This window comes from Diorhabda sublineata, chromosome 2 (assembly GCF_026230105.1).
Source record: "Diorhabda sublineata isolate icDioSubl1.1 chromosome 2, icDioSubl1.1, whole genome shotgun sequence".
NCBI classification, from domain to species: Eukaryota; Metazoa; Arthropoda; class Insecta; order Coleoptera; family Chrysomelidae; genus Diorhabda; species Diorhabda sublineata.
Genome location: NC_079475.1, coordinates 1517646 through 1534199, shown reverse-complemented (window position 1 = coordinate 1534199; position 16554 = coordinate 1517646). Strand labels below are relative to the sequence as shown.

Sequence of the window (16554 nt, the reverse complement as noted above, 5' to 3'; positions counted from 1 at the left end):
AGTATTCACTGTCTTACGTATGTTAAGTATGTTATACCGTAGTATTTTGATAAGAATTTACAATTAAACTCTATGAAGTTTACTTTCTCTATGTGAATAAGACTCTTTTAAGAATTTAAGTTGGTATAACACTATGTTCGTTAGTAGACGTTGACATTTATTTGAAAATTTTGACCAGTGAATTTCCGTTGAGTTTTTATTTTGATTTAAGTAAGGATAAAAAATTGGATTTATATTTTAATTTTTCAAGATTTATTATGGCAGAAAGCTTTGATGATATCAATGCTCCGCAATTCTTTGATTTCAATAGAGATATAAAAGATCTTGATGATACTGCAGATGGATATTTTGGTGAGTACTAATGGATACACTGATTAACAATAATACATTAATTATAAAAATGCATATATTCAGTGGAATGAAATAATAGCGCGTTCGAATATGATGTAACTCAAATTAGTTGAGTATGCATGAATGGATTAATTTTTGTGAAATCTAATTTTTCTTATTAAACTTTTTTTGAAATTAATGTTTTCGCTTTGATTTCAAAATTCACTTGGCTCCCTTAACTTGAAGTTGTCTCAATGAAACTGTTTTTGAACAGGCGAAGCAATGTTAAGTGATAGTTTTTATACCTCAGATAGTAGTTTGAACTTTCTTCTCCGTTTTCCTTCTTTTTAATAATCAATTTGTATACCAGTTAACTAACCCAGAAATGCTTGATATTAGGTAGTTTATTTATGTTTAGGAAGCAGTTATGTATAAAACTGTTTTGTTGCATTCTTTATAATGTTTATATTTCCTTACAAAATTTGTTCAAAATTTAAATCTTTTTGTTGATTCCAATCTCCTTTTTGTTCTCATATATTTTTAATATTTTATCTTGCCAAGAAATATGCATCTCTAGGCAATTGAAGTGAAATAAATTTTGCTACAACTATCTGATTGTTTCAAAAATTCAGAAAAACTTTATAACTGACACAATATGTTCAAAATATGTGCAAAGCAGCCTTATATAATAAAATAGAAGTATTTTTTCTCCCAATTTTTTTCTCAGGTGATTTATTTACTGTATTTTTTTGCCAAAAAATGACTACTGTATCTTGGTGGTTGTAATTCATATGTTGAAATCAGTTAAATGTTATGAATACTTAATTAAAAAGAATGGTGGTAGCGCTTGCATATATTACTGTTTAATTGTGGATGATCCAACTTAATATCTCATTTTCTCGAACCTTTAGCTCAAATCAGTAGTAAACTGCTTTTCAAATACCTTGCATCTATTTTTATATAATATCCACCAAGGGATATTGTAACTTGGGAGTTTTCTGTTGTTACATTTACCTACAATCTCTTCACCTGTGTGAAGTTATATACAGATTTCAAACACGAATATTCGAATATTATTTTACAAAATAAACTAAACTTTTGCGAAAACATGTCAATAAAGGAGGCATATAATGACATTATAATAGGCTACATAATTTTACTACCAAAAGTTGAAGTGGATAAAACATTTGTAAACTCACATTTTTAAACATATTTAGCTATGCTAAACCAAAGCCCCAAATTTTTAAAAAATTTTATTCAAATCAATGAGAAACCTATTAACAAAAAATTGTGATCTTTTGACATCAAAGCTCCAAAAATTATTAACGTTGAAGTTTTCACTTCCATAAAAGTTGCTAATTCAGGGGCAGTAGAAGCTTTAAAAATTGCTTTGAAATTGGCTGAAGATAACGAATTTGATAGCGACGAATTTATGTTTCTCCGTCGACTTAGAGACGGGGCTTTTGAAATAAAGTGCGAAAATTATAAACAGACTCAAGAAAAATTAACTAATGTTTTATTTCAATTTACTTCTTTTTTTACAGGATTTTAATTTTGAACATGTATATTTTTGTTTTTATGCTTTAATGTAAAAAAATTGATAAAAAAACTAGGGTTGAACATGTTTGTGTGACATACTTTGTTCTGAACGCCTCGATAATCCTGAAAGGGTCTTGTTTTTGCCTCTCTGGATTATCGAGGCCCTAGTGTAGTGATTCCTACCATCAACTGTGATTGAAATCAAGAAATGGAGTAAAGTACATTGTAAACTTTTTTTCAGAACAAGCACACGAGGATCCTCTCAATAATTCAGATATATCAAATGAAGTCACCTTCTTAGCCAGTGAGTAGACATTTTGATAATATGATACCTATTGTAATGGTTTTCTTCTAATTTATTTAAACAATTTTTAATAGTTGGACGAATTTATACACAATGTTTCTTATTTACTTAATTTATTTATATAACTACAATAATTACACTAAACTGTGCACTAAATACTAAACTATTTACTAAATTATCCGCCATAACTTAACTATCCTCTAACTTATTACTAAATATTTATTTAAACACACTTTTCTATATCGATGTGTTCGGGATAACATCAGATTGTGGTGATTATGACTAACTGACTTGCTGATAAAGAAGTGCCTTCACGTGCGTTCACCAAATTTTAGATTCTAATAAACAAATCGAACAGGACCGGCTTCACGGTCCAAGCTTCTTAGAGATTGATTCTGTAAAAACAGCCATTACATACTGTTATAGTTTGCTGCTTTATGATAGTTCTTGGAAATATTTTGACCCTGTACGTTCACCAAATTTTAAATTCTAGTAACCAAATCGAACAGGACCAGTTTTACGGTCCATGTCGTGGACGAGTTGTTTACAATATTTACTCTAGAAATTCAATTGGATTACCAATTATTTAATCTAAATGTAATACAAAAAATTTTTTTCCTATTTTTGGACCTCACAAAAAACACGACTTACCGAGTTTTCTCAATAGAATAATATCATTGTTGAATAATTATAGATTCGTGTGGCCTCGTTAGACCCTGTATAATTAAGTGCTGGACAAATGCTAATTAAGTTTCAATTAGAATTAGTCCAACACTTAATTATACAGGCCAGTAGATGCTCCTGGCGGATTCTGGAATGGAAGTGACGTGATATCGTGATATCCTTATCGTCACTTCTAACCGTAGGAGACAATGGCAACATAGGATTGAAAAGGTTCATAATTATAGGGCTAAAAAAGTTATTGTTTTGTAAGGCGATAACAGTCCAGAGAAGGTTCAAAAGGTGAAGAAATATGGAAATGCTCGGAATTAAATAAAAACAACAATTTTTTTTGTCCTTTGATGTTTTCTCACAAATTGAATTTCTGAATGAAATCATAATATTTAACATTTGACAACCAACTAATATGTCGATCGATACCACAGACAAAGAGTTCATCCTTCCAGCTTTGTGAGTGACGATTGCCTCCACGTGCGCGAGAACTTTCTTTACTTCGGTGATCCTTTGTGATAGTGACGTTTCAAGTTTTGTGCTCTTTTTTTTGTTGATCTTTTGTGATAGTGATAGTACGGCTGAGTGCGCGAGAACTTTTCTCACTTTGATTAATTACAATTTATGATTCCAAGGAGAAGACTAGGCAAATCATGTGCGAAGAGCTACCTCAAGTGATAACCGCACTGATGACCAGAGACAGATCAAGAAAATAGTCGTATTGCTTTGTCAGAATTGTCGAACGTCATACAGAGAGAAAGTCATAAAGGGAAAATCGATTTTAAGCGTTTAAAATTTCCGGTACATCTGGCCGGTGCGATGTCCATAAATAAATCACAAGGCCAGTCGTTGGAGGTCATTCATATCGAGCATTTTCTTTTTATTTGTTTCAGTGTTTTGTTTGTTTTGAGTTTATTTTATACAAGTTTATGCCTTTTATTTATCGATTGAGGCAGTACGAAGTCTACCGGGTCAGCTAAAATTTAATATAAGCAAGTTGTGATACTTTATAATCAGATTGTGTATTAACTTGAAATGGTAACGGTTGACTTGTTAATTATAGGTGAAGTAGAAAACTTGCAATTCTCTGAAAAACCCAATTTTAGAAAATCAATGAGTGTTGGTGATCTTCAAAGAATAATTGGGCACGTACATAAATTAAGGTAAGAAATTTATTAAAAATCATTTTTTTTATTTAAAAAGCAAACACAAGAGTTCCTGTGGTGCCTACCGTGTGGAGATGTCTGTATATATTGATCTTGAACTTCTGTAGGTTGTAGCGTTCGGGAAAGACGTGCCTTGGTAGCTGATTCCTCAAGCTTCCACTTCTCCACAGAAAGGAGTCTCGATCAATTGACGTTCTCGACATCTGCAGGCATCTCAGTATTAATGAGCCACGTCTATCTGTCGAATAAGTATTGCAAAAATTGCTCTAGACGGGAACAAGTCAGGTCAGCGACCTTTCTTCTTTGCCCTGAACTGTTTAATTTTCTACTCAACTCTGGATCGCCTATAAGTCGAATCGCTCTCTTCCATATTTAATCTAGCATCCTCAGAGTTTGCTTGGGAGTCGAACTCTAAATGCGCGAGTAGTATTCCAGACATGGACGAATCTGGGCCTTGTGGAGGATTAGAAGCTGTTATGGAGTAAATAGCTGTTTGGTATTTAAGAGGATTCCAAGTTTTTCTGAAGTTGCCTGATATTTATGACTAGACATGGTGAGCTGCAGTTGTAAAAGGAGCAGCTTTGATCTATGCTGCTTTGAGCTTAATGAGATTGCTTACACCACTGTCCAGAATGTTTTGAATATCAACATGGATGGTGGTGATGAACGACTACACTAAAGGCTATAGTTGGTGAAGTTATAGATCGAGTTTGCAGTTTTGTCAAGTAGATTGTTGATGTACAGGAGAAAGAGTTAAGGTGACAAGATCCATCCCTGGGAAACACCAGCGTTGACCTCTAACCTTTCTGAGGCGTGTAGGTAGGTAGGAAGCTATCAAGCCAGTCGACAACTGAGGACTTGATCTTGATTTATTCAGAAGCTTGGCATGCCAAAGCATACGATGTGTCCAGTGTGAATTATCTCCTTTCATTCTTCATATTTCTCTATAGCACATACGTTGGTAACAGACCAGGAGATCTCTGGTTAATTTATGTTTATGAAAATCGTATTTGCTGGTTAATGACTCTCTCCATGAACTTGGCAACGGCAAAGAAATTGAACAGTAGTTGTTGGTAACTGTCTTTTTAGTATGGGTGAAACCCGAGCAAGTTTCCAATCTGCAAGGAAGAGACTTCTCCCATCCAAGCCGTTGATACATTTTGCCACATCTCGGTGTCGAAATTCTATTTCTGGCGAATCAAGAGTTGAATTTGAAGCTTTGGCCGATCTATAATGTCGAACGTTATGTGGTCTAGGTAGATTCAGAGTTTGAGTTTCTAGCTCAAAAATCGGTTTGATTCAAATATTTTTTCTTTCCAGTCTTTGTCTTCTGTTCATTTTATCTAAAATATTTAAATTAATTAATGTAGGTGTCAAATTTCGATTCATTTATGATGATATCATGAGATTAGTGTGTGAAACCTACAAGGCTTGAACACTTTCATTAGGCAAGTTGTGAGGTTTGCCCAGGCGTTTAAACCGCGCCCGGGTGAGTGCAGGTCACTCGCAGATAAAGTGGTCTGCGGTTTCGTCCTCCTCCATGCACCAACGGCACATCGGATCGTCTTTGACGCCCATGGTGTGGAGATGGCATCTAAGAGATAGCAGTGTCCAGTTACAAGTCTGGTCACTAGTTAGATTTCGCTCTTGTTCAATTAGAGCAGTTGTTTGGTGTGGGGAGACGCACGGGGTCCATCTATATGGGCCTTCGCTTCTCTCTGCCGGGCCCAACTTGCGAGTAGATCGTTCAGCAACGCTTTTGGCCACACCAAGGATCCCAACCTGGCGAGTGAGTTTGCTTCGTCGTTGCTTTTGTTGTCCGAGTGACGAAACGAGATGGATCTTGCAGCCATCACTCACTAGTAGGATATCTCTGTGCTTACTATATCTGTATCTGACCATATTTCTATGAAACTTCTCTATCCCAATATAAAATTTTCAGGAGTGGTAAACAATATGTATATGATGGTGAAAACGGTGAAGAAAATGACTTTAGTCGGGAGAACTATTATTCAGAACAAACAGTTAACAGTGAAGCTGGTTCTTCAGGAATTTGTAGTAGTAAATCTCAAGTAAGTCTTCACAATTTTGAAAAAATCGATATTATTCGAAAAACTGTATGAATTTACTAATAATTTTGTTTTGATGTTTAAGGTATCGATCACGTCCCATACTCCATGTCAAAATCAACAAAAATAAAATGTTTATTCATGTTCTTCTTTTTTCCATAACAGGTCTATTCATTCTTCAACATATTTCCTTACCCTGACACCAGGTTGTCATTCCACCTCTTCCATGGTCGGTCGACTTCTACTTTGTGATTCAATTGGAAGTTTATTCTCTGCTATTTTTCCCAGTCTATCGTCTGTCATTCGACTTTTATGTTGGTTCCATTGTATTTTACGCTGTGACACAAAAATCTTCCTGAGGATTTTCATCTTTGTGGTTTCCAAGAGCCGCTTCGTTTTTTTTTATCTTTCCGATGTAGAGATCTGATTGTTGCTTTGTAAATTCGTGTTTTTATTTTATGTCTTGGGTGTTTGTCCCGCCATACAACGTTCTGAAGACATCCTGCGACCTAATTTGCTCCGACCACTTCTTCTTTTACATCGTCTTCTACGTCTCCATAACTGGTTATGTCAATTCTAAGCTATTTGAATATACCATTCTAAAAAACTTGACAGGTTGGCTGTTTCACCTGGGTAGTTCACAAAATATTTAATCTCCGATTGTTAACGTGCCAATCTTGTGTTTCAATTCGGTTTACAACGTTCTTTGACGTCTTTCTGTCATAGATCTTCTGTTAGTTTCCTTATCTATACCATTTCTCAAGCTTCTTCTTAGCCTTCCTCTTCTCCTTTTTCCTTGTGTTGTCCACTATAAGAACTGTTCTCTAGCATTCTTTGTACATATCCATACGATATTAGTTGTTAGATTTTGATGTTTTCAGCTGTTCCTCAAAAGAGAATACAACTACTTTCCTAGCTAATGCCTCGACGAATATTGAATTACATCTCCTCTAAAGAGCGTGATGTCATTCGACCTTTTTGTCGATATTAACATCCCCATGAACCATGACTAGTTTCGACGTTATTACCTCTAATCAGAGTGGTTTAACAACTCTCGTTCAGGCTTGAGACCCGAACTGAAGACAACGTCAAAGAACGTCGCTATTTGTGTCGTGTTGTCAAACATTCCCCGGCGAACGCCAACTAGTGCCATCCTCACTTCCAACTACGAACCACTGGTCAGCTAGAAATCTAGCGTTGTCGCCGATAATAGAATGTTTAACTACATAAACCAAATAGCGACGCTCTTTGATATTGTCTTGGGGTCTCAAGTCCGAATGAGAGTTGTTAAACGACTTTGATGAGACGCAATAACGTCGAAACTAGTTAGTGGTTGCTAAGCTATTCTTGCAATTAGGTTTTGAACAATCTGTAATGATTCATACATTTTTAAAATTCCAAAATTTTTTTTGCAGGAGTTAATCAACAGATTAGCACAGCCAAAAAGAAAATTTAAGTCCAATCAAGAATTGAACAAAAACGAATATGTACCAATGGCTGAAGCATTGATAAAATTTCAAAATGGTACACCGAAACGTTTCAGAGTGAAACCTGTAGCCGTTGCTGACAATCCTTTGAAAGCCACCATTCCCCATTCCCCAAAATTAAAAACATCTCTCAGAAATCGGCCTCTGCATGCACAATCTCGAGAAGAACTAGAGCAACTTGCTTTGGCCGAAGCAAAAAAGTAGGTTATGTGATAATTGAAAAAATATTATTTTTATTATGTTTTTTTTAATATTTCAGGTCCCAATTTAAAGCACACCCTCTAAATAAAAAAATACTTCGAGGTCCCGTTGACTCGAATAAATCGAAGAGAAAAACTTCCACCATACCAGAACCGTTTAAATTAACAGAAGTTCAAAATAAGGTGGTGAGTTGTAGAATTCTCATCGTAGTTGTTGAATTACTCAAATTTGTAGTAAACCTGGATGTATTAAATACTAAATACACTGTTTATACTATAAATACACCAACACTCACAATTTCACTCTCGCAAAAAACAATTCCGGTGGGAAATTCTCATTGCGGGAAAATTCATAATTCTCAACTAACCCGATTTTTCGGACCGGTCATATTAAAAATGAAATATATGCTCTTTGAACCGGACATTAACGGATCTCTTCATCTGTCCAATATATTTTCTGTTAGAACATTACTAAAGTCAAAAGGAAAGTTAGCTGTATATACAATTGTAATGAATTTTTATCAGAGTGGTTAGGAGTTATCGTGATTTATTTACCCTTGATTTAGGGTAATATTTTCAATACTAGCTCAACGAGCGACGAGGTTCGGTATTAGTCCTTCAGCAAGGGAAATCCCAATTAAACGGAGATCCTCGAGATGTACTAATTTAATGGTAAGCTTGAAGCACCATGCCGAATATTTGAAAAGGAAGGGGGAAATCAAACTGTCTAGAATAGAATATAGTATAAGATTAATAATGATACTGTAACACTCTTCTGTTGCTACGTGATGGTTTTTTGCCAAATGGTAATGGTAAGCTTGAAGCGCCATGTCGAATATTTGACAAGGAAGAGGGAAATCAAACAGTCTAGAATAGAATATAGTATAAGATTAATAATAATACTGTAACACTCTTTTGTCGCTACGTGATGGTTTTTCGCCAAATGGTAATGGTAATGGTAAGCTTGAAGCGCCATGCCGAATATTTGACAAGGAAGAGGGAAATCAAACAGTCTAGAATAGAATATAGTATAAGATTAATAATAGTACTGTAACGCTCTTTTGTCGCTACGTGATGGTTTGTCGCCAAAGCTCAGGTATCGTATTAACTCGGGCGCTAGTTTTTTATCGTGATATGCTCCGGGCAGCGTCAGTAAAGAAAATAAAATACTCCAGGAGTCAGTATGGTGATGACGAATATGCTGAGTCCAGTTGAACAGATTTTACTCACCCTTCTGGATTGGTAAGTGCAAAAACTAAGCTCTCGGTCGGTCAAAGTTCTATGGTAAGGGCTGAGGTTATAAAATTTATCAATTCCGATAACAACTTTTCAAACTGTTCTCCCACTCGGTTGGCTGGAGGCACAAACACAACCATCACCGAGACATGATTAATCAGCTATAGGAGTGTGAATACTCACCGCCTCCAGTAGCAGTTTCCTTACCACCAGTCAATGGCAGTTTCGCGATTGCTACTAGAGTGAATATTTAGGGCCTCTAGTAGCAATTTCCTTACCTTTAGCTGATGGCACTAACCCAATCAGCACTGAGATGTGAATGCTCAGTGTCATCAGTAGCCGTTTACTTAACCCACAAAATCCTAAAGTTTAGCTGTTGAGAACAGCAATCCCACAAGCTAATCTCTGACTCTAACCTGCCCCTCTGACATAAAACAGACTGAAAGGAAACTTTTTGAAGTGGTTCAGCCAAAGTGCAGGTTTCTCTTTTTTTCAGAAACTCATTTTCATACACCATGAAAAAGCTTCAGGAATAAATAACGTTTTCGCTCAATTTCAAGCGAGTAGCTCAGGTTCTCGCTTATTTTGAATCCTGTGCAACCAGGAACCTACACTAAATGGTCTGTTATTCTTGCCTTTTCCATTAAGTTTGTTGGCTACACTTACCCCAACTTTGAATTGATAATATACGGTTGCTTTTATAGCTGCTTAACAAGTAGAATGAATCACTGATGCTCCTTTCAAAAGTATTATATATTTAACTATAGTTGGATCAATTGTATACTGTTCGTCTCCATTAACATAAATCATTTTATTCCAGATTCCAGAATCCCCGCAAAAGGTCCAAGAATTTCATGCAAGACCTGTACCTAAATTCATTTATAATTCTCATGTAATGAAACCCCAACTGAAAGCCTCGTTAACAACGCCACAAACACCGACCTTCATTAAAAAAATGAGTTTGAATTCCATTTCAACCACCACGGAGAACAAAAATTTACCTACCGAGCCTGTCAAACTGAAACCAACGAAACCAATACCATTTAGTTTTGAATTGAGAGATAAGTGCATGAGAAGTAAGCGCGAAGCTTTGGTTCAGAAATATATTGAAGCCGAAAAGAAAGCGAGAATGTTCCATGCCAAGCCGGTACCAAAATCGGTTATAGAACCACCGAAAAATGGTTATTCATTTTCAAGAGGCAATTCATCAAATACAGCAAGGAATGTGAGTATTTTTTTTTCAAAAACTATTTTTTTTATTATTTCAACTCGACAGTGCTGCCATTGACACACAAAAGATACATAAGTTAAGTGAAGGACTGTTACACAATGTGAGGTTAGGTTTCAGATTAAACTGATGGTATGCAGTAAAGTATTGTCTGTAGTCAGTAATGATGTACGTGACAGATACAACAATTTTGGCAGTCGTGACGACTCTCTAAATACATTAAATAACCGTAAGTTTAATGTGGTTAATGCGAAGTCTTCTTATTGTCATAACTTCTCTCCTCAAAATATCTAACAGCAGGTGAGAAGTGGATGGATGGATATTGTAGAAGTGTCGTCCTCTTGCTCCATATATCGCGCCAAAATTCTTTGATAAGATTTTTGTAGAAATTCTAGAGGTCATTATCAAACTGAATTAGAATTTCAGTGATTTCAGTATGTGATGGAAGCCATATAAAAGAAACCTATATGAAGATCAGTAAGAGTTTTGTAGATGTCGTGGACTATTGGGTGGGTTATCGGAGAATATGGTCTTGATTGATTGTATGGACGAAAATAAGTAAGTACTGGGTGGGTAACTAAGAACTTCCATAAGCTCTGGTACAGACGCGGTTCGAAGCTGGCGCTAGAAACTGGACTGGGCATTTTTGGATCAAACTACAAGCTCTCCATCCTATAGGAATATTACTTACCATTTTTCAGATAGAGTTGCTAGCAGTAAAACATCATTAAATCCATTTACAAGGAGAAGGAAGGCAAATATAAGCGCACCTATCCTTGAGGGAATTGTCACTGGCTTGTTAGCAAGACATGGGAATTGAAGCCTATTCTGGATATACCAAACAGTCATCAAACCCATTATCACACATGCAGCACTTGTTTGGTGGTCGATAACTGAACAAACAACAGCTCAGAAAAAACAAAACAAAATTCAATCTGTCTAGGTATTACAGGGGCAATGTTAACCTTCCCCACTACAACCTTAGAGGAGCTACTGAACCAGTCTCCTTTTCACCTCATTGCGAAGAAAGAGGCATTTAGCAACGCCCACAGGCTAATCTATAGTAAGACTTAAGCCAGGAAATCTGGTAGGTTTATAGCTAATAAAGCTAGAAAGACGTGACAAATTGATGGACCAAATGCAGAGTATGTTACACAAAGATACCCCATTCTTCCACAAGCTCGAAATGTATTTCTCTGGTACACAGACGGTTCGAAGCTAGTTCAAAGAGCTGGACTGGTCATTTCTAGAACCTTTTTACCTCTAGTAACATCACTAACCATTTTTCAGGTAGAGTTACTAGCAATAAACAAATTCTTTTCTATAAATCTTTCCCATTATATTTCGTAATTTCTTCTGGAATTCCATTCTATGTTTTTTTTTCAAATTTTCTATCCGCTCTGAAATTTATTTGTCAGTTAGTTCAGGCTCTCCAGGGAAACATCAAAGCCAGTTGATCGGCACATTGCTGTTACTTATATGACAACACGTTCTGAGTACGTTTACTATTAGAAATGTCTAACTTTATGACGGAAATGTCAGATTTGACAATTCAAATTGGTGTTGCCATATCTCGTTTTGAAATAATGTAAAGCATATTGTACATTTTTCTAATATACATTCATTGTTTTAATTTCAGAATAACGAAGATAATATCAATTCCTCTCATTTCAAGGCTAAACCACCAAAAGTTCTTTATCAAAAACCATTTGTACCTCAGCTTCCGAACAGGCCATTACTTGAAATACAAGATTTTGCTCTTAACACTGATATGCGAGCGAAAGAGAGAGAACAATTTGAACAACAGGTTAAAGAACGGGAAGAAAAATTGGCGTTATTTAGGCAAGAAGAAGAAATTATGAAGAAGAGACAGGAAGAAGAAGAAATTATCGAGGCCCGTAAACTGGCTAGTTTCAAAGCGAAAGAAATTAGAAAATACAAGGAAATAAAAATTCAACCTCTTCACAAAGTTACAAATCCAGTTTCGCCCAAATTTAGTACGAACAAGTTGAGAAACAGTTCAAAAAATAAAGAAAATAATGCATAATAATAAATCGTTTATCTGTTTCAAAAACGTACATTTAATGCTTGAAAAAAGAAAGAATTGAGGAAGAAAACGTGATTATAAGTTTTGTATTGTCTACTTTTAGTTTTTTTTTATCTATATGACTAAGAGAATAAAAATATTCACTTATATCTTTATTTGTATTTACTAAAATTGAAATTTTATATTTTAAAATATCTTGAGTGTATGGTTATTTTAATTTCTCACCGTAATATATGTATCGTATTTTCCTATGTTTTTCTTTGTTGTGAAATGTTCAACATGGAAATATTTCAGTCGTAACTGCTTAAAAAAATCTATATCAGGTTGTTTCAAATAAATTTTTTCCTACTTTAACCCCCTTAAATGTTTCTATTTAACTATTTAACCGTATCATGAATTTTATCATCTGGTGTCTGAGTCCAGCAGGATTTTTCTTAGTCCAAAAGTCAAATCTAAGTAGCACAAAAATTGCAGTTTTCTGCTGCATTTCAGGCACATTGGCTGTTCACATTTTATGCATTTATAATTTGTCTTCCTCTCCTTTGATACTGGACACTTGGAGCAGGTTTTCCTTTTCTCTAGCTTGTCACTTGGGTTGGGTTTTGTTCCAACATATACTGATGGTTTGGTCTTTCCAACCGTCTGGTCATATGTGGCTTTATGAACTCCATCGCTAGGTCTCGTACGAATAGGTACCTAGTCACAAGATGATTACCTCAAAATGAAAGGTACAAGAAGTTGATGCAACTAATATCTAACATTTGATACAGTTTCAATATTGTGGTGCATTGATCACGCCCGCAAATCCATAAAATTGTACAAAGTTGTAGAAACAAAAGAAATAAATAGACTTTCCTGGAAACATTTAGAAGAAATACTGTGAATAAACCGCCTGCTACTACAAAAAATTAAATACAAATAAAACATCAAACGAATTCCGTCAGTTATAAAAAATGTCAAAGATGCTATCCGAAAAGCGCCGCGCGAATTCGCCGAATTTTTAAAATTCCATAGTAGCTAGACTAGGGAACTCTTCAAATTCTTCCATATCTATTTGTGCTATAATGCAGGATATTGATGAACCATAGGTACATCCTTCTATTTCCTTGAACATTTGGTGCTCATATAAGAATTAAGTAGAATTGAGGGTTAGTTCCAGAGCATATATAATATTCATCAAAAGGGATGTCAGTATATTTTTTGGTGTCGTTCCATTTTGTTTCTATAATTTTTGAAGTTAAGAAAATGAAGATATTAGTGCACAAAGAAACAATATCTGAAGAAATTATATATAATCGCCTGAGAATTGTACATCTTTTTCTTTGAAATAAAAAGAATACATGTAAAATATATTTGCCACCTTTGTATTATTTAGAATTTTAATAATTCGAAATTATTGTTTAGCGTTCTTCAAAGGAGAAAACAACTACTTTTCTGGTTAATGCTGCGACGTACATTGAATTACATCCTCAATATCTCGCATTTGCAAGGAGATGATTGCAACCACTGACTAGGTTCGACGTTATTACGTGTCATCAGTGTGGTATAACAAACTCTTCAGAGGAGATGTAATTCAATATTCGTCGATATATTAGCCAGGAAGGTAGTTGTGAAAAGGAAGGTAGAATACATTTTTGATACATCATTTCTTATTTTATCATGCCGATTTCCAGTTAACTGGAGTTATATTGGAATATAATATGTATCTATCTAACTGCTACTATACAAACATTTTCCAAAGTTATACCAGTTTCTACATAATAATGTAAATTGCATTTGAAATTAAATTTACTTAAATAATCTACACGTCCCCAATTTAAAACGTTTTTACTTTTTCTGCCGATTTCTTCTTTTTCTGATCGAGTTAGTCCCATACTGAGATCTCTTTGATTCAACCGCAAGTCCTTTTCTGAGATCTCTTTTCGTACTTCTCTACTCAAACCTGATCCACAGGTTGCCCAACTTGCCATTCCACACATTATATCAAAGTCATTTTTGTTCAAATTATTTTCTTTAAAAAAGTCTTTTCCTGTATAAGGGAGCCATCGACATCTATGGTGACAGCAGAATGTTAGAATACAACCTCTCACTTTAGAGCTATTTTCTTTAATATTCATTAGACTTCTTATTGCTAAATCTGTTGCTTCACCACATAGATGTTTCGTTATACCTATGATGTTAGAACATTCACCTACAATGTTCACTTTATCTGAAATTCAATATTTTATATTAAATTTAAATTATGGAATGTAGAGGTGAGGAAAAACGTCTTGAATAAAAGCTGAATACAGAACAAGAAGAGCCTAACTTGTCGTCCTGAACCTCCAACCACCAACCAGCATTGATTGCGAGATGCACGGAAGTAATGAAGAAGAAACAGCAAATTAGCTAATGCCTTTCTCGTAGAGGAACGGGAAGATTATTTTCACATAAAAGAGTTCATCTGGATGTGGTGCCAAGATTGTTCAAGCACTTTTGAAACTACCTATCACAAGCTTATAAGAAGCAAATATTTCAATTCAGTTGGATTATTTACTTTAGATAATTGACAGACGAATACTTTTTTATAAGAGTCCAACTTGGGGTTATCATAGAAAGGAATCTTCTCCTAACATAAATGGGATTTATTATTTATGAGTTTTATCTTTTAAGCTTATTAGTGCCTTGAGGGCAGACGTTAATTAGGGAGCTGGGGGAGTAATTACTCGAACTGTTCTTAGAGCTAAATACATCATCACTCTGTTTACTCCCCAAAGTAAGGAAGAAGACTTGAAAAATAATGGTCCAAAGATCTGTGACTTACTTAATAGAAGTGGATTGTGAATTTGTAAAAAAAAATATAAAGAAATGTAATATTATTTTGTTGGATGTTTAGTTTAATGAAACCTACCCAAAATTATATCCGATATATCTGCTCTTATCCTGCAAACTTTGTCTGAATTTCTTGCTATTTTATTATCCTTTTTATGTTTGGGTGATGCTCTCTCGATAAGTAAAACTTTTGATTCTTTGTTATCTTCGCAGGCTTTAGCTAGCCAAAAACTCAATTGTCCTTTACCTGCACCAAATTCAATATAACAAGTTGCACGTTTCATCATTTCATATTCAGTAATTAATCCCAAAATGGATGAAACTTGTTTTAGATGTTTTTTAGTTTTAAATCCATACCCAGGTTTCAACATTTCATCTTCTAATAATTTGTGATTTGAATAATGTTCAGCTGCAATGAATTTTAGTTATTGATCACTCACAATAACTTTAATAAATAAATAAAAATAAAATTTTATCATTAATAAAACATTACCACATTGCCAATTAATATCTGCTACTTACAAATATGTTTCTCTATATATTTGTTATAAACAGTATCAACTTTTGAAATTGTTTTCAATATGTCATCTTCTGGAAATGTAGATAATAGTTTATATGAATTATCTTCTTCTGAATCGGCATAATTAACTCCTTTGGAAATATAGGGATCTGTTGGCTTGGGTCTAGCATTACATATTTTCAAATGTTTTTTCAAATTATGAGCATAACAAGTGTGTTTACCATCCAAAGGGCAAATGATTCGCACTGGAGAGTTTTTACTGATATCAGTATTAGGTTCTATATCCGAATCAATCTTTTTATGTTCACCGCAATATTCCTCTCCTTCTTTTACGGTCATCTTGCAAAAACGCTTTTTTCGCAACACAAAAAAATTACAGTGGCCACTATTACTAGTTGACTCTTTTTTTCTTTTCGGACGTTGAGCATGTTCAGTATTTTTAGAATTCTCAATTAAAACAGATTTTTTTGTATTATTTTCCATTACCCACTACAATAATTATTAGCTTATATATTATCGTTAAATTTAATAACATTACATATGTAATTTAAGAAAGCTTTAATTATGTAGTGAGTGGAATCTTGACATAAACATAACCTACAAAGTGTTCATGTCATCTTCTTTTTGTTCTCTGTTATGATGGACTAAATCCGTAGAATATCTACCCAAAGAGTTATAATTGTAATTTTTTTCCCAATTTTTATTTAATGGACCATTTTATACGTTTGACGTGATGAATCATTTCAGTTTAGGACTCTTTCGTTTAATAGAAAATCAGTTAAATATAACAAGTGAAAATTGAGGTATCTATCAATATTTTTGATAAATAGAATTGAAAGTATATATACTTTAATTCTTTTGGTGTTAAATGATCATGTTTAATAACCCAATATTGTTGTGGCACACAGAACATACAACATGGTATGTTCCATAAATATAAAACAT

The 16554-nt window shown here is 34.4% G+C and overlaps 3 protein-coding genes across 3 annotated transcripts in view; 2 read left to right on the top strand and 1 right to left on the bottom strand.

Moving 5' to 3' along the window:
- Positions 1–16554, top strand: part of LOC130452864 (AMMECR1-like protein) — a 336472-nt gene that overhangs the window by 301612 nt on the left and 18306 nt on the right. The gene's annotated exons all lie outside the window — the stretch shown is intronic.
- On the top strand, positions 132–13629 carry LOC130452855 (targeting protein for Xklp2 homolog). Its single transcript, XM_056792335.1, has 8 exons — positions 132–351; positions 2111–2173; positions 3909–4008; positions 5954–6083; positions 7496–7767; positions 7827–7953; positions 9824–10228; positions 11871–13629. Exons 1-8 carry the CDS (start codon positions 258–260, stop codon positions 12276–12278), a joined length of 1599 nt encoding a protein of 532 aa, XP_056648313.1. The 5' UTR covers positions 132–257; the 3' UTR covers positions 12279–13629.
- LOC130452859 (tRNA:m(4)X modification enzyme TRM13 homolog) lies at positions 13554–16255 on the bottom strand. The gene is made up of 3 exons (XM_056792341.1): positions 15612–16255; positions 15169–15498; positions 13554–14487 (listed from the first exon to the last, which is right to left on the bottom strand). The coding sequence occupies exons 1-3, from the start codon at positions 16090–16092 to the stop codon at positions 13985–13987; spliced, it is 1314 nt and encodes a 437-aa protein (XP_056648319.1). The 5' UTR covers positions 16093–16255; the 3' UTR covers positions 13554–13984.

Bases quoted from the DNA above. Each gene is read 5' to 3' on its own strand.
- LOC130452855 (XM_056792335.1), top strand. From the start codon at position 258: ATGGCAGAAAGCTTTGATGATATCAATGCTCCGCAATTCTTTGATTTC. The intron at 2,174-3,908 runs GTGAGTAGACAT...TGTTAATTATAG, and splicing joins TGAAGTCACCTTCTTAGCCA to GTGAAGTAGAAAACTTGCAA. The intron at 4,009-5,953 runs GTAAGAAATTTA...TAAAATTTTCAG, and splicing joins GGGCACGTACATAAATTAAG to GAGTGGTAAACAATATGTAT.
- LOC130452859 (XM_056792341.1), bottom strand. From the start codon at position 16,092: ATGGAAAATAATACAAAAAAATCTGTTTTAATTGAGAATTCTAAAAAT. The intron at 15,499-15,611 runs GTAAGTAGCAGA...AATTCATTGCAG, and splicing joins ATATATAGAGAAACATATTT to CTGAACATTATTCAAATCAC. The intron at 14,488-15,168 runs GTAGGTTTCATT...ATTGAATTTCAG, and splicing joins TATATCGGATATAATTTTGG to ATAAAGTGAACATTGTAGGT.